The sequence below is a fragment of the Pseudopodoces humilis genome, chromosome 6 (genome assembly GCF_049639895.1).
Source record: "Pseudopodoces humilis isolate 2021_Gansu_Grassland_sample_001 chromosome 6, ASM4963989v1, whole genome shotgun sequence".
Lineage (NCBI taxonomy): Eukaryota > Metazoa > Chordata > Aves > Passeriformes > Paridae > Pseudopodoces > Pseudopodoces humilis.
Window position 1 is genome coordinate 1,189,340 of NC_142205.1, and position 21,762 is coordinate 1,211,101.

At 51.8% G+C, this 21,762-nt stretch overlaps 1 protein-coding gene across 2 annotated transcripts in view; it reads left to right on the plus strand.

The window, feature by feature from the left end:
• EXOC6B (exocyst complex component 6B) overlaps positions 1 to 20,739 on the plus strand; it is a 281,715-nt gene extending 260,976 nt beyond the window's left edge. For both annotated transcript variants that reach the window (XM_088056403.1, XM_088056404.1), the window contains 2 exons: positions 10,048 to 10,160; positions 16,741 to 20,739. In XM_088056403.1, coding sequence (XP_087912529.1) covers positions 10,048 to 10,160; positions 16,741 to 16,867 — 240 coding nt within the window. In that variant the 3' untranslated portion in view covers positions 16,868 to 20,739. The remainder of the gene's footprint in view (positions 1 to 10,047; positions 10,161 to 16,740) is intronic.
• The last annotated feature ends 1,023 nt before the right edge of the window (positions 20,740 to 21,762 follow it).

The following is a 21,762-nucleotide window of genomic DNA, read 5'->3' on the forward strand; positions in this document are numbered from 1 at the left end:
TTTTGTTTCCAATAAAAAAACCCCACGGAGAAGCAGTTCCAGGGCTGAGGCTGCCTCCTGCAAAGCCGGGCCGGGGCTCTGCCGTGTGCTTTGTGTTTACAGTGGAGCTTAAAGAAATAAGCATCGGTTACATAGGGGGGAAAAATGAGAACGCTCTCAAATTGGACCCCAGGGCAAGGCTGGCCGAGAACAATGGATCTGCTAAACAAAACCTCCGAGGGAAAGGAGGAAGTTATCAGGAAAAGCAGGGATGTATTAGTTTAAAAAAAAAAAAAAAAAAAAAAAAAGGAGGGAGGCATTCCAAGCACTTGAACTTGAGCGGATCCATTTCGCCGCCCAGACGTTCTCCCCTGGCGCGGCCGAGTGACCCCGGCCGGCGTCGGCGAGCGTGGAGCTCTCCCGTTCCCTCCGTGGCAGCTGGGACAGGACGAGGAGGAGGAGGAGGAGGAGGAGGAGGCGGCTGCCGCTGCCTCCCGTCACGCGTCTGTCCTGGAAAAGGACGGCGCTGGGATGCGGCGCTCGGTGGGAAGAGGGCAGCCAGAGTTTAGGAGGCCATGGCCTGCCGATGGTTTCCTGCTGGGCGAAGGGACCCACGGGCTCCTGGAGCGCAGTGTCCCACAGCCTTGCTCCTTTTTCCTGCCTTTTTCACGTGGAAAACTGTTGCAAGCCCTCCATGGGTCATTCCATGGTCGCTCCCATGGGATTTTCCACGGGTTCCGTGGGCAGGGAACAGCGTAGGAGCTGCTTCTTCTCCTGCTTACTCCCAGCTTTTCCATGTCCAAGCCGTGCTGGTGAACGCTTCCCAGCGCTTCCATCGGTCCCCAGCCCGAGGAGGGCGGGAGGAAGCGCCGCTAATCCTCATTAAATGTATAAATTTATGGCCCCGTGGTGCCGCAGTGTTTAATCAGGGCTCCGTGACTGTGCCGTGCTCCGGGTACAAGTTCAGTGCAAGGTGAATCTTGGCTGAGATAATCTGGAAGTTCAGCCGGAGGTGAAGGCAGCGGCGGCTCCTTGCAGCCCGCCCGGGGTGAGCAAGAGGTCACCTCCTTTTTCTTCTTTTTTTTTTTTTTTTTTTTTTTTTTAATTTTTTTCCTTTCCTTTTTTTTTTTTTAATTTTTTTTTTTAGCCCCTTTTTTAACGTGTAAACACAAGGAAAAAATGCGACTACACAGAGGATTTGGCATCAGCTGAGCGGCGACAGGAAAGAGAAGCGTGGAGCGCGTGGGGCTCAGGGAGGTGATGCCGGTGGTTTTTGGGGATAACAGGAGAGGTTCGGTTCAAACATCACAAATCTCACAGGGTTTTGACACCAAGGAAAGGATGAATCCTCGGGATTTGCTGCTCACCCATCCCTGCTCCCCTCAAAGCGGGTCTGGCTGTCCCAGCCTGGTGCTGGTGGCACTTGCTGGGCTCTGTCTGTCCCCAAAGGTGTCACCTGTCACCTGCCGGGAGCTGAGGGGCAGCACCGACCCCTCCCAGCCCCCAAACTGCTCCGTCAATGAGTTGGGAATGTTCCCTCCCGGAAAAGTGGCATTAAAGTGATTTTTTTTTTCCCTTTTGGGATTATTTTTTCCCAGTTGGGCTGATGGCTGGAGGTGTTCCCTGTAGGTTTATTTGGACATCTCCTGTTTTCTCCCCTCTGAACCCCCTTTCCTGTTTTTAGGGATTTTGTGCTTTTTTTGTGCTCATGGTTGCTCTTCCCTGACTAAGGGATCTCCTGCTGCTGAAATACTGGGATTTTCCATGTTATTTCCTAATATTTTCTGTGGAGCCAATGATTTGGACGTGTGGGTCAGGCAGGGAATCCCAGAAGGCCATGAACACCTGGAATGCCTGTGGAAAAGGAATTCCATATTAACGGGATACCTGAGCACGGAGCCATCAACTCCCAACCACGGAGCTTTTCCAAAACCCACCTTCTCCTCCCCAAAACACCTTCAGAACAGCCCCTAAGGATAATTATCTGCACCCTGAGCGTTTTCTAGACACCACATCCCGAATTTCTCCCCTACGGCGCTGGATGCTGATCCCGGGGGGTTTATCCAGCTCCATCCTTGCGGGATGCAGCTTCACCAGAACCCGATCCGGGGGATGCTGCTACAGGAGCCATCTTTGCCTCGGGAATGAATCCCCCTTTGTGGTGGTTCAATGGAAAAGCCAAGTGTTATTCAATAGTGGAATTCCCTGCGGATCGCTCTTCCGAGGCTCTTTCATTCCACCTGGCTCCCGCCCAGTATTGTCCCCGTGCGCCGTCCGAGGGTCCGGAGGGTGGGAATCCGCCCATCTCCCAGCCCAGCCTTCCCTGCAAACATGAACCTTCCTGGGGAATGGGATGAGTCCAAGGGGTTGCTTTTAGGACTGCAAATTGGCCTCTAAATCCAGCAGCTCCGCTTGCTTTTGTTCCCATGGCCATCCATAAAATCCCCCTGCCCGGGAGTTATCACCAGGAACAATTCGATCCCGAAGCGTTGAAATCCCAGGGGTTTTGCACCAAATCATTTTCAGGCCTTGCTCTTTTTATTTTCCAAGGGCTGTGCCGCGGCTGAGAGAAACTCGGGATTTCCCTAGAATTTAGCGGAGCTTTCCCCGTGGGCAAAGATCCAGTGGGTGACTAAAGCCAGGCCTTGAGCGCGGCTTGGGGGGACTTTCCAGGGCTGTCACCCCACACGTGGTGCTGATCCTCAGCATCCCCACCGGACAGCCTTTTCCAGGAAGGAATCTTCCCAATATCCAACCTGGCACAGCTTGAGGTTGTTCCGTCTCCTCCTGTCCCTGTTCCCTGGGATGAGATCCCAAATCCCCTCCCCGGATGCCCCCTCCTGTCAGGGAATTGTGCAGAGCCAGAAGGTCCCCCCTGATCCCTCTTTTCCCCAGGCTGAGCCCCTTTCCCAGCTCTCCCAGTCTCTCCCGGTGCTCAGAAATACAAATTTTCTGAGGTAAAACCCTGCAAAGTTTCTAACGAGACCCTTGGAAGAAATTCCTCTGGGAGGAGAAGTCAACCCTGCGTAATTCCAGCGTGGCTGAGCCCCTTTCCCAGCTGAGCCCCTTTCCCAGCTCCCTTGGCCACTCCTGGTGCTCAGAAATACGAATTTTCTGAGGTAAAAACCTGCAAAGTTTCTAACGAGACTCTTGGAAGTAATTCCTCCGGGAGGAGAAGTCAACCCTGCGTAATTCCAGCGTGGCCTCAAAGCAGGTGGAAAGGCAGAGGTGGAAAGCCAGAGGTTTTCCTCCTAATAAAGGGTGAATGTTTGCAGCTGGAAAACTGGGAGATGTCTCTGTGCAAGAAAGCTTTGTGGAGCCCTTTCCCTGGAAATCTGGGCTATCAGGAATACAACAACCTATAAACAGGCAATAATGTGAAGCTGAAAATAATCCAGACTGGACACACTTGGGTTTTGTTGGCCTCAAACCTCTCTCGGTTACAAACTGTCCTGGCTGCCATAAATCCTCCCAAATTCCTCTCCTCTTTTTATTTTTTTTCGTTTGTTTTTTTCCAGGAACTGTTTGACTTTAGCAGATATAAAGAGGAAAAAAAAAATTAAATTTAACTTGCAAGATCAACCCAGTTAAATGTGAGGTGAGGAGCTTGGAGTTGGTTCTCCCCTCTTTAGGAGGACATCCCTGGGTGGGACGTTCCAAGAAACCTGGAGGAGTCACTCGTGGTTGTTGTGTCTCACACAGAGGTCCAGGCAGGACTCTTGGATCTGTAGCAATTCCTAGAAATCCAGGTAATTAGAGGAGCACCTAAATTAAAATTTTTCTTCCCTGCACTCCCTTAATCCCTTTCCTTGTCCATCACCAATTCCCAGAGCAAATCCTCCTTTCCAGTGAAACCAGTGACAAATCCACTCCTGTTTTCACTTAGGCCACGATTTCCCCCTCCGTGCCTTTCACAATTCAACAACAAACATCATGTTCCAATTCCCGGTGCCTTTTCTTTTTGGGAACGCTATTGTCCAAACCCCACATCTTCCCAGGGGTTTGGAATATTTCTTTCTCTTTCAGTATTCCTTTCCCACGAGGCGTAATTGAAACCTCCCCAAAATAAATTATTTGGACTGTGCTTGTCCGTGGCTGCTGCTGCTGCTGCTGGAAGCTCCTTGGGATTTCGTAATCCGTGACAATTCCCTGCTGGATGGTGGAAGGGGCTGCTCCCCCAGTGGTGGGATGGGTTATGGACGTGGGCAAACTGGGAATTGCCACTGGTTTTCCGTAGTTTTGTGTCTTTTGTGGAAGTCCTCAGCAGGACTGGGTCTGTTTCCTGATCCCACTGGAGCATGTTCCGTCCTCCTGGAGGTGGGACACAGCTGCGGCCTCGCTGTCCCCTTTCCTGAGGAGCCGTGGTGTTCAGGCAGGGAAAGGAGCTCCTTCAAGGAAATTTCTGCCGAGGTTTAGAAGTTCAGGGTGTGATATTGTCCAAACCAAAGCTGGTCTGTGGAAGGTGTTGGGTCAAAGGTTGTTCATTCCAGGTACGAGAAACCCTGGGAAGAGGAACATCAGACTGTGGTTGTGAGGATGAGGAGGGGTGATGGAGCTTTTGAGAGCTGTTCTCACCTTGCATCTGAAAATATTCCCTCCTTTTTCCATGGAAAACCGGAGCGGGCACTCAGGGACGCTGGCCCAGCTCATGGACGTGGCCCTCAGCAGGGTTCAGGCCAGGAATGCTGCTTCCAGCTGGGAAAACACCAAACCCAATGGAATTCATGTTTTTCCATGCTCAGGGGACATCAAACTCATCACAAAAGCTTGGCCATAACCACGTGGCATCGCTGTCACTCCCGAGGGGATCTGAGTGTCCCCAAAATCCCACCACAAGGAAGATCTCACCCCACCTCGACCCAGGTGGGTGTGCTTGGAGAACCAAGGACTGAATTCCCTAATTTAGGCTTTTGTTGAAGGAAATTGAATTCTTCAATTCTTGATTTGAAGAATCCTAAATCCTAATTTAGGATTTTGTTGAAGAAAATCAAAATCCAATTTTGGTTTTGGAAATCCAGAAGGTGGATTTTGGAAAAGCTCCAAAATGGTTGGGAGTTGATGGCTCTGTGCTCAGGTATCCCATTAATATGGAATTCCTTTTCCACTGCTGCCTTCCAGGTGTTCTGGGTTTCCCTGCCTGATCCACTAGTCCAATCCATTTTCCAAAAAGGAAACTTTTGGAATTTTTCCCACCAACACTGACAGCCTCTCATCTTCTGGGATGGTGCTGGCAGAGAAAAGTCCTCTCCAATCCATCACAGTGGAATCCAAGCCCATCCCATCCCACCAAATCCATCTCGGTGCTCCACCTTGCCCCTGGGAGGTGGATCAGAGGGAAGTTCTCTCCCTGGGATGGAATCACAGAACCACCTTGGTTAGGAGGGACCTTGAGGGCTCATCTGGTCCAACCTGGTGTGGGGAAGGAATGGGTGGAAGGAGCCCTGTCCCCTGCATCCCAAAAACCTCCAGCAGTGGGGTCTCCACCACATCCACGGGGAAGTTGTCCCAGGGGAAGATGGGCCTCACTCCGAGGAATTTCTTCCTTGTGCGGAGATCAAACCTTTCCTGAGGCATCTTGGAGCCTTTGCCTTGTCTTCTCCATGTGGCTTCATTTCTCCTCCTCCTCGTTCTGGTAGCCACCCCTAAAGGACTGGAAAACCACAATGAGGGAATATCTCTTTATGCAATCAAATACCATCCCCTTTCCTGGGAAAATTGGTGCATTCCCATGGGAATTTCCTGCAGGTCAGGAGCTTTCCGTGCAATTCCCTTTTGGGGGATGCCGGGTCAGCTGGGGCAGTCACAGCCCCATCCCTGGAAATGTCCAAGGCCAGGTTGGACACTGGGGCTTGGAGCAGCCTGGGACAGTGGAAGGTGTCCCTGCCCGTGGTGGTGGATCTGGGTGGGCTTTGAGGTCCCTTCCCACCCAAACCATTCCACGATTCCACGACTGTGACTCGGGTGCGAGCGTGCAAACGCCAGTGGTGGCTTTGATCTGATTCCAGGAGCTCTGGCAGGGCTCGCAAACCGTGTTTGGAATCAGTTTGGATTCACATTCCAGTGCTCCTGGCCTGGCCGGGAGGATTCGATCCAGATTCCGCGCTGTCGTCAGACGGAACAAACTGTCCCTGCTCCCCTTCACATCTGGAAGGGGACATGGAGTCCAACCACGGCCTGGTGTCCTCCTGCAGGGACCTTCCAGCCACCCTCCCCCTGTGCTTGAGGTGAGGGGCATAAAAATTCATCTGCTTGGATAAAAAGGACGTTTTTGAAGAGTTTGAGGTGGTGACGTTGAAAGGGGGGTGAAAAGGAAGTGGTTTTGAGGTAGAGCTGGTGGTTGGGTTTGATGATGTGAAAGGTCTTTTCCAGTTTAAACGATTCCATGATCCCATTAAATGGGGGGAAAGTTTTTCCAAGGGGAACCCAGGACAGGGCTGGGAACTGGCTCCCAGTTTAATTCTTTCACATTTCAACTTGGGTACAAGTTCCTATATATGTATAAAACCAATTTTAGCATTTTTTAATACCTTTTTTCCTGGCGTTTTATTCAAACCACCCTCCACTTCTCCATTTTTATAAAGCTGTGCCTACACCTCTCCCTGCTCCTGCTCAAGGTGTTCCAGGAACCCGGGGAAGCTGAAGGTCCCTTGCCCTGAGCACGTCTGCAGCTTCCTGATCTCATCCTGCTCCCACATCGTCGTGGTGAAAGCTCCTCTTAATTTTCCCTCCTCTTTTTTCCCTTTCCCCCCTCTCCTTCTCCTTCTCCCCCCCTCCCACCCCCAGTGGATGTGCTGTCGAGTTTGATTTATGGCCTTGAAAGGGAGACTCCAGTTTAAAGAATTAATGGTATTTGCATATTTGATTTGGAAACTCCCCCGGCAGCCCCGCGGCAGCCCCGCGCCACCGGCTTTTTCCCTCTTCCCTTTTTTTCCTTTCCCCTCGGCCCGTTCAGATTTAGCAGCAGAGGTGAAAAGTTGAAGCAGTAAAACCAATAAAACCACATTTATGTGACAGATAAATCGTCTGGAGGCAACTCTCCCTGAGCCTTCGGGCTTCCTCCTGCAGGACCTCTCCCCTCCGGAGCGCGGCCGGCAGCCGGGGCCAAAGGTGCTGGCCCCAGCCGTCCTCGGACCTGCCGAGCCAAAAAAGATGGATGTGGGCAAAGAGGTGGAAAATACACAGCCCATCTGTCACTGTCGGGAGCCACCTGGGGGTGGTCTGGCTCTCTGAGAGCTCCGGGAAGGTCCAGGCCAAGGTGGGAGCCTTGGGAGTCGTGGAATCAATAAGGTTGGAAAAGCGCTCAGAGATCCAAGCCTTTCTTCAGCGCTGCCAAGGCCACCGCTGTCCCATGTCCCCAAGTGCCACATCCTTCAAATCCTTCCAGGGATGGGGGCTCCACCAGGTTGGACAGCCCTTTCCAGGAAGGGAAATTGTCCAGTGTCCAACCTGAGCCTCCCCTGGCCCGGCCTGAGGCCGTTCCCTCTCCTCCTGTCCCTGTTCCCTGCCAGCAGATCCCAAATCCCTCCGGCTGTCCCCTCCTGCCAGGGACTTGTGCAGAGCCAGAAATTCCCCCTGAGCCTCCTTTGCTCCAGCCTGAGCCCCTTCCCAGCTCCCTCAGGAATTCTCCAGCCCCTTCCCAGCTCCCTCAGGAATTCTCCAGCCCCTTCCCAGCTCCCTCAGGAATTCTCCAGCCCCATCCCAGCTCCGTTCCCTTCCCTGGCCACGCTCCAGCCCCTCCAGGGCTCTCCAGAGCTGCCCCAGCACTGCAGGTGCCCCAGCACAGGGGACAAGGGCCCTGGTCTTGCTGCCACCCCAGAGCTGGCACAGCCCAGGTGTCCCTGGCCACCGTGGCCACCTGGGCACACCTGGGCTCCTTCAGAGCTGCTGCCCATGGTTCTGGGTCACGGGAGTTTCTCTGGCAGTGGGAAGCCATTCCCTGGCTCCTGTCCCTCCAGCCCTTGTCCCCAGTCCCTCTCCAGCTCTCCTGGAGCCCCTTCAAGGTCTTCTTGGATTTTTCCCTTCTCCAGAACATTCCCAGCTCTCCCAGCCTGGCTCCATGGCAGGGGGGTCCAGCCCTGGAGCCGCTCCGTGTCCCTCTGAGCTCCTGCACTGCTCCTGAGCCTCTGCCAAAACAACTCCCAACGCTGTAAATCCATCTTCTCCAAACCCCTTCCTTTTCCTCACATTTTTATTTCCTTTCTCCCTCCATCGCTTTCCTCCTGGCTCTTTATTCCCCCTCCCCACCAACGGCTACCTGGCCCCTGGATGCTCCGGCCGTGCACTTTCCATGGCAAGAACTCGTTCAGGCTTTGTTTGGGATTTGCCCGAGGCACGTTCAGCCTCCCGGGGCCACCAGCAAGAGGCCTTTGGTGCGTTGTGGGGGTTCCCTTTGAGCCTGTACAACCATGCAACTCCTCCCAGCAGCCGCCAAACCCCGCGGAAGCGTTTTGGCCCCGGCGCTCGGCCTGAAAAGCGCCTGTGAAATCATATTTAGGGTTGTCTCTCTCGAAGGTGCCCCCTTGGAAAAACCTCCTGCCAATGATGTTCAGCTCGGGTTTGTAGTTCAACACAAAGGCCCCGCCGGACAAAGCCGAGCGGGACCTGGGCTGGAAAAGCCCTCTTAGGTCCCGGCTAATCCATCCCCCCCGCCAGCCCGGGGGATTGTTCCCGACAGCTTGTTTTCCTTGCCCTGACCTACATAGTCAAAAAGAATCTTGTTGCACATTTTTGTTTTGTATCTGGAGGTCTCGGAGGAGCTAAATCCCCTTCTTGGCGGGGCAGGATGCGTTGTTAAACAGCGCCGGGGCCTCCAGGAAAACCATGGAGACGCGGGGACAATGAGGCCTCTATGGGCCCCGCTTGGCCGCGGGACGGGCCCGGCCTCTCCGGGCTCCGGTGGTGGGCGCCGGGACGCGCCGAGCGGGCGATGAAGACGTCCACGCGCTTGGCAGCCTGTCCCCAAATAGAGTGGTCACAGCGGCGCTCCAAGACGGGATCTTTGGGAGGAGGGAGAGGCAGGAGCTCTTAATTAACCTGCTGCGGATGAGGCAGAGGTGAAGGCGGCATCCCGGGAATGCCGGGCCCTGTGGGTGGGTGGAGGAGCCAAAGCCTCGTTGAGGTGAGGAGATCCACGTGTGGGGAGGGCTTGGGAACGCCTGGTTTTTAAGGAAAACAAGGGTGGGAATGGTGTGGGAAGAGGGCATTGGACTGCGCCTTCATGGGTGGGTGGAGAAGCCAAGGCCTTGTTGGGGTGAGGACACCCATGTGTGGGGAGGGCTTGGGAGCGCCTGGTTTTTATGGAAAACAAGGATGGGAATGATGTGGGAAAAGGGCATTTAGGCAACCTGAGCTGTCGTTTTCCCGTCCCTCACCTGGCTGGGAGGATCCGGGGTCATTTGTGGACACGGAGGGCTGCAGGTGGGAATTTTGGCAGTCTGGAGCGGGAGCTGTCACGGATGGCCGAGTTAATCCCTTTTCCTTCCCCTGCTGCCAACGCCTGCTGGTTTCTCTTACCAACGTCTGGAAAGCACCTGGACTCCCATCTCCCGGAGCTGTACCCACCCAGAATAACCCCCAGAGCTCCTCGGGAAGCTCTGGAGACACTTCCAGAGCAGCTGGAGGGTGTTGGGGTGAACCAGAGGTGATGAGAAATCCATGGGGAATGGTTAGAACGGCACCGGGGGCTGTTTGGGGACAGAAGTTTGTGGTGACTTTGACCCCAAAAGTTTCCTCTTGCAATAGCTGAGAGTGTCAGGGCACTGGGGTTGTTTGTCACCCACGTCCTCGAGGGGTCTCAGACCTCAAAAAACGGGGATCACAGAGCAGGAATGATCAGTGAGTAAATTAACACAGCCCTGCATTAAATAATGTTAAGTATTCCTAAATCAATAATGAAGTACAACCGAGTTAACGATGAAATTTTAACAGCGTAACATTAAACAAACTAATAAAGCCTGCATTCACTTTTTTAATGGATAACTCCACCTGCCCAGGACCTCTGCCAGCTTCCAGGGAAACACCTGCTCCCTTTTCCAGCTTTTTCAAACCCCGTTTGTTTTTCCATTCCAGCTCCTGGATCTGTTCATCCAGTGGGATTGGTCGACATATTTGGCCGACTACGGACAGCCCACGTGCAAGTACCTTCGTGTGAACCCCACCACAGCCCTCATCCTGCTGGAAAAGTGAGTGTGGCTCCCAAATCCCGGGAGAACTCCCACCCCTACCTTGCTTTATTTAGCAGCTCATTCCATCCCTGTGAGCAAAGATCTTGGCCCTGGGTGGACAGAGGGAGCTCAGATAGAAAAATCCCGTTTGATCCCACATTATCCAAATTCAATGGCTTGGCTGCGGGTCCTTCTTTTTGTTGGCTCTCAAGCAGAGTTTTCCCTGTCCTGCAAGGAAAATTTCACTGTAAAGATGAACCTGCAGCTCCAAAATCCTTTAAAATGCACAGGGCTGCAGGAAGGAGTGGTTATCCCGAATTTTTCAGTGTTTGGGAGGCAGCTGGGCAATGCTATGAACAACTTTTGGTTGTGAAGTTGTTGGGCAGTTGGAGCACATTGTTGCAGGTTCCCTTCCACCTGAGAATACTCTATTCTGTTTCTGTATCTCTGTATTTCTATTTATTTTTATTTCTACATTTCTATTTTTATTTTTCTTTCTAAATTTTGAATTTTATTTCTGTATTTCTGTTTATTTCTATATTTCTATATATTTCTATGCATTTCTTTTAAAATTTATTTCTGTTTCTATATTTTTTCTATTTATTTCTCTATTTCTATATTTTTATGTATTTATTTAAAAAAATATTTATATTTCTATATATTTATTCCTGTTTATTTCTATTTTTATTTATTTATTTCTATATTTATATATTTCTATTTCTACATATTTATTTTTAAAATTATTTCTATTTCTATATTTTTATTTCTATTTATTTCTACTTATTTATTTATTTATTTATATTTCTACATATTTCTTTTAAAATTTACCTCTATTTCTATATTTTTACTTCTATTTATTTCTATATTTCTATATTTATTTATTTCTATATTTCTATATTTCTATTTCTACATATTTATTTTTAAAATTATTTCTATTTCTATATTTTTATTTCTATATTTTTCTACTTATTTTTATATAAGTATAATATATTTATTTCTATATTTCTATATTTCTATTTCTACATATTTATTTTTAAAATTATTTCTATTTCTATATTTTTATTTCTATATTTTTCTACTTATTTTTATATAAGTATAATATATTTATATTTATTTCCACAGCTCCATTTTTGTATTTTATTTCCTATTTCTGTTTCTACATTTTTATTTCTATTTCTATTCATTTCCATGTCCATATTTTTATCTCTACTTATTTCTATTTCCATATATCCCTATGTTAATTTTTTTTTTTCCCCTCCCCATTTCTTTCTATTCCCATTTATTCCCATTTCTCCCACCTCCCTCCCACGGGGCCCCAATCCCAATTCTGTCTCTGGGTGCCCCGAGCCAGGACGGGCTCCCTCAATCCATCCTTTGAGGGCCGTAGTTCATATGCTCCGCACAGCTCCATCCCAAATCCTGGAGCGGTGCCGGGAACAGCGCCCGGACGCGCTGCGGGGCTCCGGGATGGCTCCCGGGGGCCTGTGCCAGTCCTGGGGGCCGGCAGCGAGCCGGGAACGCTGCGGGATTCTGCTGCAGGCCCGAGGAAAAGCAGGATTTGCTTTGCCTGTCACCCCGCCCGGCCTGCCCGTGGTGGGTCTCCCAGATGATCTCCGCTGGTCCAGCTCCAAGCTGGCTCGGGAAGGATCCACTCTGCTCCTGCTCCCAGCAGACCTCCCAGGCCGTTGTCCAGCTGGTGGGACAGAGAACGAGCCAAAAAACGGGAATTCATAGTTTTCCGAGCGGCTCCTGCCACGGGCGCTGCGGTGCTGGGTCCTGCATGGAGGAGAGGGCAGGAGGGGATCCTCGTGGGATCATGGAATGGTTTGGGTGGGAAGGGACCTTAAAGCCCATCCCATTCCATGGGCAGGAACACCTCCCACTATCCCAGGCTGCTCCGAGCCCTGTCCACCCTGCCCTTGGACACTGCCAGGGATCCGGGATCCTTGAATGTTCTTCTGGAAGTGTGGCCCCAACCCTAAACTCGTCACCTCCTCCAGGAGAAAGAGAGACCCCAAATCACCTCAAACTGCTCCTCGTGGTCTGATTCCGTGGTTGATCCAACCAAACACAGCTGCATCCCTGGAAGTTTCTGGGTTGGCCTGGGCTGGGAGCACCCGGGGATGGTGGGAGGGCAGGGGCGGCACTGGGTGGGCTGCGAAGGTCCCTTCCAACCCGAATTTTTCTCTGAATCTCTGATTCTCTGAGCGAGCTTGGGGTGTTTGTGAACTTTGGAGTTCCCTCGGTGTCATCGTGGTCCAGGGAAGCTCCAGCTCCTCTCCCCCAGAGGAGAAGAGCGGATGTCACAGCACCTCAGGACACCCACAGGGTCCCAGTGAGGGACACAACCGGGGCAGTTGTGGGTTTAAAGTACTTTTACACCTCAAGGTGTTGTTTTTACACCGTTATTTCCTGGGTTGTGTTATCCCAGTGAGTTATCCGGGGCTGTGGGTCAGGGGTGGATGTGGAAATGCTGGGGGATGGTGGGATTTGGTGACCTTGGAGGGTTTTTCCAACCGGAACAATCCTGTGATACACAGCGAATTTGTGACCCAGCATCTGAGATGTGAGAGTGAGAGGTTTATTCAGAGCTAACAGTAAAATGGTAAAATAATGCATTTATACCCAAAATCTGTGAGCTTGGCCGTGCAGCACCTGGAAGAGCCAGGGAATTGAGGCAGGCAGTGAGCTGGGATCATGGCAGAGGCTGGGAAGGTGGTGGGACAGCAGGAGAGCAGCTCCACACTCTGGGGTGTTAAAATGTCACCAAACCCCAGCCTGGCTCGTTCCATAAAGTCATAAAATCATGGAATGGTTTGGGTTGGAAGGAACCTTAAGGATCATCCCATTCCCACCCCATCTATGGGACAGGGACAGCTCCTACCATCCCAGGTGGATCCAATCCCAATGTCCAACCTGGCCTTGGGCATTCCCAGGGATCCAGGGGCAGCCCCAGCAAATCTGGGAATTGCAGCCCAGGCAGGAATTCCTTGCCAAGATCCCAGCCCAATCTCCCCTTTCCCAGTGGAAGCCATTCCCTGGCTCCTGTCCCTGCAGCCCTTGGCCCCAGTCCCTCTCCAGCTCTCCTGGAGCCCCTGCAGGGACTCTCAGCATTCCCTGCATTTTGCCCTTCTCCAGGGGAACATTCCCAGCTCTCCCAGAGCAGAGGGGCTCCAGAATCCTGGAATGCTTTGGGTTGGAAGGACCCTTAAGGATCATCCCATTCCCACCCCTTCCATGGCCAGGGTCACCCCCCACCATTCCAGGGTGCTCCAAGCCCTGTCCATCCTGGCCTTGGGCACTTCCCGGGATCCCTCTGAGGGGTCTCTGTCCATCCTCCACGAGCTCCGGGCACGTCCGCTGCCTCCCATCCCGCCGGGAATTCCGCCGGGCCGGCTCAGCCTGTAACCTGTTCTCCTGGTTATCTCTGTCCCTTATCACGCCCGTGTCCGTCTCTCCCAGGATATCCCGGGTGTAAGTATGCGCTCGCTCGGGCTTTCACCCTCACCTCGCCGGGCCCCGATTGTCCGCTCTCAATGGAGCCCGAAAGGCTGGAATTGCAAAGTGCCTGTGGAGCGGGGCCCTGCGCAACCCGATCCTCCCAAATGCACTAATTAGAGCTAAAAGAGGAGCTTTTACCCCGCTGCTTTCTTCCCCTCCCGGATTAATTGAGACAAAGCTCGGCTCTCTCCGAGGTGGTGTTTGTTGACAGGGGTGGGGACAGCGCCGAGCTCGCCTTTCCCTTCCTTTCACTCCTAATCCTGGGACCGGCTTCCAAACCCTCGGTTATCCCAAGGCTCTGCTCGGAGAAATAAAACTGGGAATCTGCAAAGCCCATCCCAAATCCTGCAGGGTTTTCTGTTCTGTAGGCAGATTAATTAATTAATAATAGTTAATATCTCGGCGATTGCACCTTCACGTGGTGTCCGGGAATTCCAGCAGCTCCCAGATTTACCGGGATCCGCCTCTGTGGGTTTGTTATGGGCGCTCCCAGTTATCCCAAGGCTCTGCTCAGGGGAAAAAAACCCCTGTGGATCTGTGCAGCCCATCCCAAATCCTGCAGGATTTTGTGTCCTGCAGCTGAATTCATTAATAATAGTTAATATCTCAGTGCTTCCATCATGTCTGGAGATTCCAGCTGTTCCCATCCTTCCCAGATTTACCAGATCCGCCTCTGTGGGTTGGTTAATAGCACTCCCAGCTATCCCAAGGCTCTGCTTGGAGAAATAAAACCGGGAATCTGCAAAGCCCAACCCAAATCCAGCAGGATTTTGTGTCCTGTAAGCAACTTAATTAATTAATAACAGTTAATATCGCTTCCACCTTCATGGGGTATCTGGAGATTCCAGCTGTTCCCATCCTTCGCAGATTTACCAGATCCACCTCTGTGGGTTTGTTGTGGGCACTCCCAGTTATCCCAAGGCTCTCCTCAGGGAAAAAAAACCTCTGGATCTGCACAGCCCATCCCAAATCCTGCAAGATTTTCTGTCCTTCATCTTAATTCATTAATAATCATTAATAGCTCAGTGCTTCCATCTTCATGTGGTATCTGGAGATTCCAGCAGCTCCCGGATGCTCCCAGACTTTTCCAGATCCTCGGTGGGTTTGTTGTGGGATCAGGGCTCCGGCTGCAGTCCCTTTCCATCCTGATCCGGAGGTTTATCCATCCAGCTCCTTCCCAATCATCCCAATGCAGCCCAAGGTTTTCTTGCACGGAATCTGTGCTGCTTCCAAAACATTCCATGGGCCCGAGCAGGTCCCACGGGATGGGAGATGGCCCCAGAGGTGCCAGGATGGAAAAGCTCTAAATTCCTGGTGTGTGGAAGGGCTGGAGAGGGATGGGAAGAGCTTTCCAAAGGTACAGGTCGACTTCCAGCACCTCTGATGTCCCTCTGGAACCTGGGAGAGCTCCCAGCTCTGCTGGGGAAGGGCTCGGAGACCTCCTGTAGCTGTTTGGAGTTCCAGAGGAGGAACATTGTCCCCAAATCCAGGCTGGCAGGACCTGGGTGACTCCAAACTCCGCTTCCCATTGGCACAGTCGCTCCCTGGTCCTCCTGGAGGAGCAGCTGCCAACCTGCTCCGGCTAAAAAAACAGGGAAACACAAACAAATCCCGGTTTTGGTGGCTGGAAGTGCTCCAAGCTCTCCTGTTCCCGTTGGGAGAGCAGCTCTGTCTCTGGGCACTGGTAATCCCAGTAAATTCCCCTTTGGGATAAAGCTGTTGTCCTGGATTCCAGTTCCAAGCCTGGTGCTTTTGGGAACATTTCCCATTCCCTGTGGCTCTTCCTCAGAGGTTGAAGCCGGGAAAACCTTGGATGTTTGTTTGTGTTCCGTAAATTTGGAGAGGTTGGGGCTGTGCTCAGTTGACTCCAGACCCTCGGGATGATCCAGGGCCAGCTTCCCAGGGATCATCAGCACCGTGTCCCTGTCACTCCAACGCTTCCTTTGGTCCCCAAAGCCACAACCTGGGATTATGGGATGCATCCAAAGCCCTCGGCCTCTGCCAGATCTGATTTACCCAGAAAATCTTCTACAAATCGGGATAATTGGGAAGAGCCGGGCCCCAGCAGGTTGGATTTTGGGAGGTTGTGCCTTCAGGAGCTGCGGGAAGATTGATCCTGGTGGGATTTTTTTTTTAGCCTTCCCGCCACCCTTGGAGTGTGTTCCAAGCCCTTTTCCCCACAAAAAATACGGATCTGGGAATGCAGGAGTGCATGAACCCCCTCCCAGCTTTGCATGTGGGGTCCCATCCCTGCTCTGCTGGGCTCTGGATTTATGGACACCTCCTGGAGACGCCATGCTCCTTCCAAACAGCTGGATTCCTTCCTGGAATGGCAATTAATTTGTGTTATATTTAATATAAATTATACACATCCAGATAATTTATATTTCTTATTCATTGGGAAAAACGGGATAGCGGGCGGTGCCCCTGCCCACGGCAGGGGGCTGGAAATGGATGGGATTTAAGGCCCCTTCCAACCCAAACATTCGGTGATTCCCTGGGAATATTTTATAAAATTTGAATTCACAACTCCAGACCTTCCCAGCCTCCCCTAAAGCTGCATCTCGTGCATGCAAGTTTGAAGGAAAAAAGCCTTAATTCCGTGCTGATTCTTAAATCTCCTCCCCAAATTCCATCCCTGCCACAGAAGGTGACGTGGGAATGGAGAAGCCCCTGTTTGGAAGAGGGAGGATTTAGGATTTCTTGCATTTGGGAATTAGGGAGAGACCCCAAAGTGGCATTGATTGGGATTGGAGGGGTTTAAAGCCTGAAAAATTCCCCAAAAATTGGTGTAGAGCCTGGAAATTCCATGTCCTCTTCTCCGAGCGCCAGACATTCCCAATCCCTGTTCCATAACCCGTTTGTGCTCCCTGCAGGATGCGGGACACCAGCAGGAAATTTTCACCCAATCCCGGAAAAACAAGCGGGAACTGGGAGAGATCCCACAGTGGCGTTGATTTGGATTGGAGGGGTTTGAAGCAAAAATTCTGGGAAAATTCAAAAAAAATTGGTGTAGAGGCTGGAAATTCCATGTCCACCCCTCTGAGCGCCGGCCATTCCCAATCCCTGTTCCATAACCCGTTTGTGCTCCGTGCAGGATGCGGGACACCAGCAGGAAAAACAACGTTTTCGCCCAATTCCGGAAAAACGAGCGGGACAAGCAGAAGTTGATCGACACCGTGGCCAAGCAGCTGCGCGGCCTCATCAACAGCCACCACTCCTGAGGGGCTCGGGATCTCCTTCCCGCCGCCTGGACTTCGGGAATCTCGCTCGGAGAGAAGATTTGTATTTTTTTATTCGCCTGGAAAGTCTCCGCGGAGCCTCCCCCCAACGGCAAAACACTCCCGGTGGAACAATCCCGGGAAAAGAGGTGTTGCGAGGGGTCTCCTGGATAAGCTCCTATTTTCAGGGGTTTAGGAAGGGATGGGAATTCTTGGAGCCTGGGAGAAGTTCACACCCGGACTGGGTTGTGTTTTGGGTTTTGGGGGTTTTTTTTGTTTTTTTGGCAAAGCCAAAGTGAAGGGATCATCCTGCCTTGCTTTTGTTAATTTATTCCCTTGGGAAACAGAGAAATCTGGGAAGAGCCATGGGTTTGGGTTCCCTGGGAAGAGGGTGGCCCTGAGTGTGTCCTGTGGTTTGGATTTAGGTAGGAAAAAGGGATTTCCCAGGTTTTTCTCTCCTCTTTTCCACCTCCACGGGCTGATTTCCACATTAGTCCGCAAATCCCTGGAATCCCTTTCCTGCGTGTCCGTAACCATCCCTGAGCTCCACTCCAGGACCTGCCAGGGGCTGCGGGATCATGGAGAAGGGACAGCCAAAGGATAATCTGGGAATGTGCCCTGTGGCACCGCTCCGGGGCTGGGATGCTGCTGGACACATCCATGGATGGGGAGCCGGAGGGGACGGATGCTCCACAGGGATGCTGGGAAGGCACACCGGGATCTCCCGGAGTCCAGGAGGGGTTTTTCCCTCTCTTTTCCCATCTTCCCTCTCCTCCTGATGGTTCCATGGGGAAAACTTGGCAGTGGGACATTCCCCATGGAGGAGCGCTGCTCCAAAGTGCCTGTGGATAAAATTCCCCCTGTCCCAAAGGCCCCCAGACATCCTCTGCTCAAACCAGGCGGCCACCAACGGGATTTAATCCCAGAATCCCGGTTCCCGAGGGGGATTTTCACCCTTCTCATCACCCTTCTGCCTTTAATTCCTCACATTATCCAGCCGCATTCCCAAAGCCTTGAAGGGAATCCAGATCCCCCTGGTTGTTGTTGCAGCCCTGGAAGTGCTGCTCCCGTGCCCATTCCCAACCCTTGGGATGCGCCAGTGCGGAGGTTCTGCCTTCCCACCTTGCTCCACAGCAATATTTTGGGGCTGGTTTTCATTTGGAGAAGGTTTGTTTGGCTCAATCCCAAAATTAAACGGGAACACGGTCGGGAACGACCCCCTGGAGCTCTTGGGCTGTCCCAGCCGCCTCCAGCTAGAGAGACCAAGGGATTATTTTCATCAGTAAGAGGGAAAACTTGCAATTCCTTGGTTTTGGAGAGGGATTGGGGGTTCCTTTTGAGCTCCTCTTGGAGGGATTTGGAAGAGGGATGGAGGGAAAAGCAGCAGGTGAAGGAAAGTCGGAGTCAGCGTGGCCAGAACGGGATCAGCTTTGGAGACACCTCTGGAAACGACCCAGAGGGACAAGGGATGGGAATCCTGGGAGTGGGATGGAGAAGGAGCAGAAGCCCTGGGGACACAGGGAAGGGATTTTGTGCTGCCATCCTGAAATTCCGTTTTTCCCACCTATATTTCACTCCACGAGGCATTCCCACAAAAAATCCCCAGCACAGCCGAGACAAGGCCTCCTTTCAGACACTCCAGGCAGCTCCCACCCTTCCCAAATCCACGCTGGGCTCCATTCCCGTCTCCCTGAGCTGTAATTCCAGGAGCAGCGACCTGGGATGGGTTTCCTCACTCCTTCAGGCTCTCCTTGGAGAAACCAGCATTGGGATCCTCCAAACCAGCTCCCGGTGCTCAGGATTTGCTGTTGGGAAAGTCAAATCCGGCCAAGGGAGAGATTCAGGGAGTTCCTGATCTCGGGAGGTCAAGAGCCGGAACCGCAAGTCAGAGCCCGGGATGAAAAATGGGATTTTGGGATTCTGGTCCCAATTAACTTTTTGTTCTGAGAGATGCGGCTCCATCCCTTCCAAACAAAATTAATCTTTTAAACAGATTGTTCCCTCCCCCAAAAAAAAAAAACCCTGGAAGACATCCCAAATCCCTTCTCAGTCTCTTCCTAATGATGGGTGTCCTCCGACACGGATGGAATTGCTTAGGAGGGAAAAGTGGCTGCAGGGAATTCAAAAGGGGGAGGGAGAGGGTGGGAAACAGGGGCAGGACCTGAATCTAAGATTTCCAGCTTCCCAAAATAAATAATGCTGCTCTCACACCTCGCTCCACACCCCTTGAACATTCCTTAGTGGGTTTTATTTATTAAGAAAAGAAAATTAGATTATTCCGTAATTTTTCCCGGCTCCAGCAAATATATTCCAGCACCAGTGGGGAAAAAAGTACATTAAAACCCAAATTTGGCTTCCCAAGAAGCTTCTTTCCTTCTTCAGGAGCTGTCAGGCATTCCGGGAGTTGGGAATAATCCTATAAAAGGTGTCCAAAGCGGGAATTTGCAGCCCAGCCCATCCGTGGGATGTTCTCCCTGAGCCATCAGCACGTGCGAGGTGGGAATGGATGGGTTTTCCTGGGAATTTTTGGGTATTCCTGGGGCTGCAGTCCAAGCCAGATGCTCCCAGTGGTTTTTGCACTTTGTTCCAGATCCAGCCCCAGCTCCCACTCGGGTGGGGACGGGAGGAGTTGGGAAGATGCTGTTTTGGGGTTGTTTTCCCCTGGATCGGCTGCTTGGGGGAAGGTGGAATTTCGGACGAGAGCTGTGGGAAGGGCCACGGTGGCCCCAAATTCCTTGGAAAGTTCTGGGAAGCAAGGCTGGGATGGAGCCGGGGCCGCTCCGGGGGCACCTCTGCTGTCACTTCCCTCACACTGAAGTTTTGGCATCAAATCCCAACCAAATTCCAAATCCCGGGCAGAAATTCCTCAGCCTTGGATGTCTCCTGGCTCTGCTGGGCTTTTCCCGTTAGTTCTGGGTTGGGTTTGGTGCTTTTGTGGACCTTGGAGGGGTTTGGAGCATCCAAACTCCATCCCACGCTCCGGTTGGATTCGAGTCCCATCCCTGGGAGCCACAGGATTTTTGGGATCTCTGTCCCATTTTTCCTACAGCTCCGTGGGGCTGGAGACCCCTCATTTCCCACCCCCCCAGCACCATTCCATGTTTATCCCACTGCTGGCAGCCCCAAGGGAACACAAATCTCATAAATCCCATCCCAAATGACTCCAGGATGATCCTAGCTCTGCTGCCCACTGGGAACGCCGTGGATCAGAGGGAAGTGACCCAAAAACACCGGGATTGGCTGGGATTCACCCCAAAAATGCCGGGATGGAGGCGGGGAGCTCAGGGGAGTTTGCTTCACCCCAAAGCTGCTGCTCCAATCTCTCGGCCCCAGGGCTGGATTTGGGAAGCTTTTCCCAGAGCTGGGATCCATCCCCACCTGCAGCTTCCCAAAAATTCCATGGGCAGCTCTGGAATCCTGCCCTGTCCCAGCTGATCCCTGCCTTGGCTCATCCCTCAGATTCTGTTTTTCCAGGAAAAGCCCCCCCAGCTCTCCCATCCCACATCCCATCCCTCCCTGTCCACCGGGGTTGCCTTTTCCCATTGATTTTGGGGTGGAAGGACCTGATTTTGGGAACTGAGGTGGTGAAAACAGCTTTTTTTGCACAAGTCGTTGCACAATAAGGGGAAAATTTAGCAAATTAGGTTTAACTTTAAAGGGAATTTCGTTGTTTTGTTGGTTTGTTTTGTTGGGTTTTTTTTCCCTTTAAAATTCGCTAGCAGAGCTACTGATTCCAAGAGGAAAAAGAGCTGGAATGGCTGGAGAAAGGACTGCATGGTCAATTACAGGTTAAATTCTGTTAGAAATTAGCATGTTGGACATTTATCCTGGTGTAATTCCAATTAAACAAATACAGCATTTAACGGTTTCATTCATGCCTCGTCTGGCTCTGTGCGTCCCCAGGGAAAAACCTGACCCCTAAATCCCACGGAAGATAAAATTCCACGTCTCCTTTGGACACCTGGCTGCTGGAATCCCCAGGTTTACTGGGGATCCAAGGGGAAGAAAATCCCTGGATGAGCGTTGGATCCCGCCTTCTCTCATTGCCCTGAGCAGAAGCCAAGTTTGGCCCAAGTTTTGGGGGATTTTAATTGGTTTCTATCAAAAAAATTCCTCCCTGGGAGGGTGGGGAGGGGCTGGGCTGGAATTCCCAGATTTGCTGGGGCTGCCCCTGGATCCCTGGCAGTGCCCAAGGCCAGGCTGGACGCTGGGATTGGATCCAGCTGGGATCCTGGGAGCTGTCCCTGCCCATGGAATGGGGTGGGATTTAAGGTCCCTTTTCCTCCCAAACCATTCCAGGTTTCTGGAGATGGGGGGATTTCATGGAATGGCTCAAGCAGATGGGGTTTGTGTAAGATGAAGGATTTAGGGAATATCCATGGGCTGGGATAGCAAAGATTCCTGGATGGTTCATATTCCATGAATTCCTCTAATTCCCCTCTTTAAGCCGTTTATCCCTGTTGGTTTCTGGCAGATCCTGGGGCAGGGATTCCCAGGTGTTCATTCCCTGGAGTTGTTGGTGACTCCACTTCTGCCAGGGGTCTTTCCCCACTGGAGAGGGAAAAAGGAGGGTGGGAATCTCCCAGATTTCCAGGATATTCCTGGCTGTTTCCTGGTAATGGGAAAAAAAAAAAAAAAAAAAAAAAAGGAAAATTCAAATTCCATCTCCTCCCACAGCTGGTCCAGGGAAGACCCAAAAATCCAGGAAACCCCTCAGTGCCTGGGTCAAGGACCTTAAGGGTGTCACCCCTGTCCTCTTCTTCTGCTGAATTTTGGGAGCTGGACTGTGCCAGGAAAAATCCGGATGCTCTCCAGGTGGGAGATGGAGATGTGGGGGATAGGAAATGGTCCAGCACTGGTGGGAGATGGTGGGGAGGGATCTCAGATCATCTGGATTA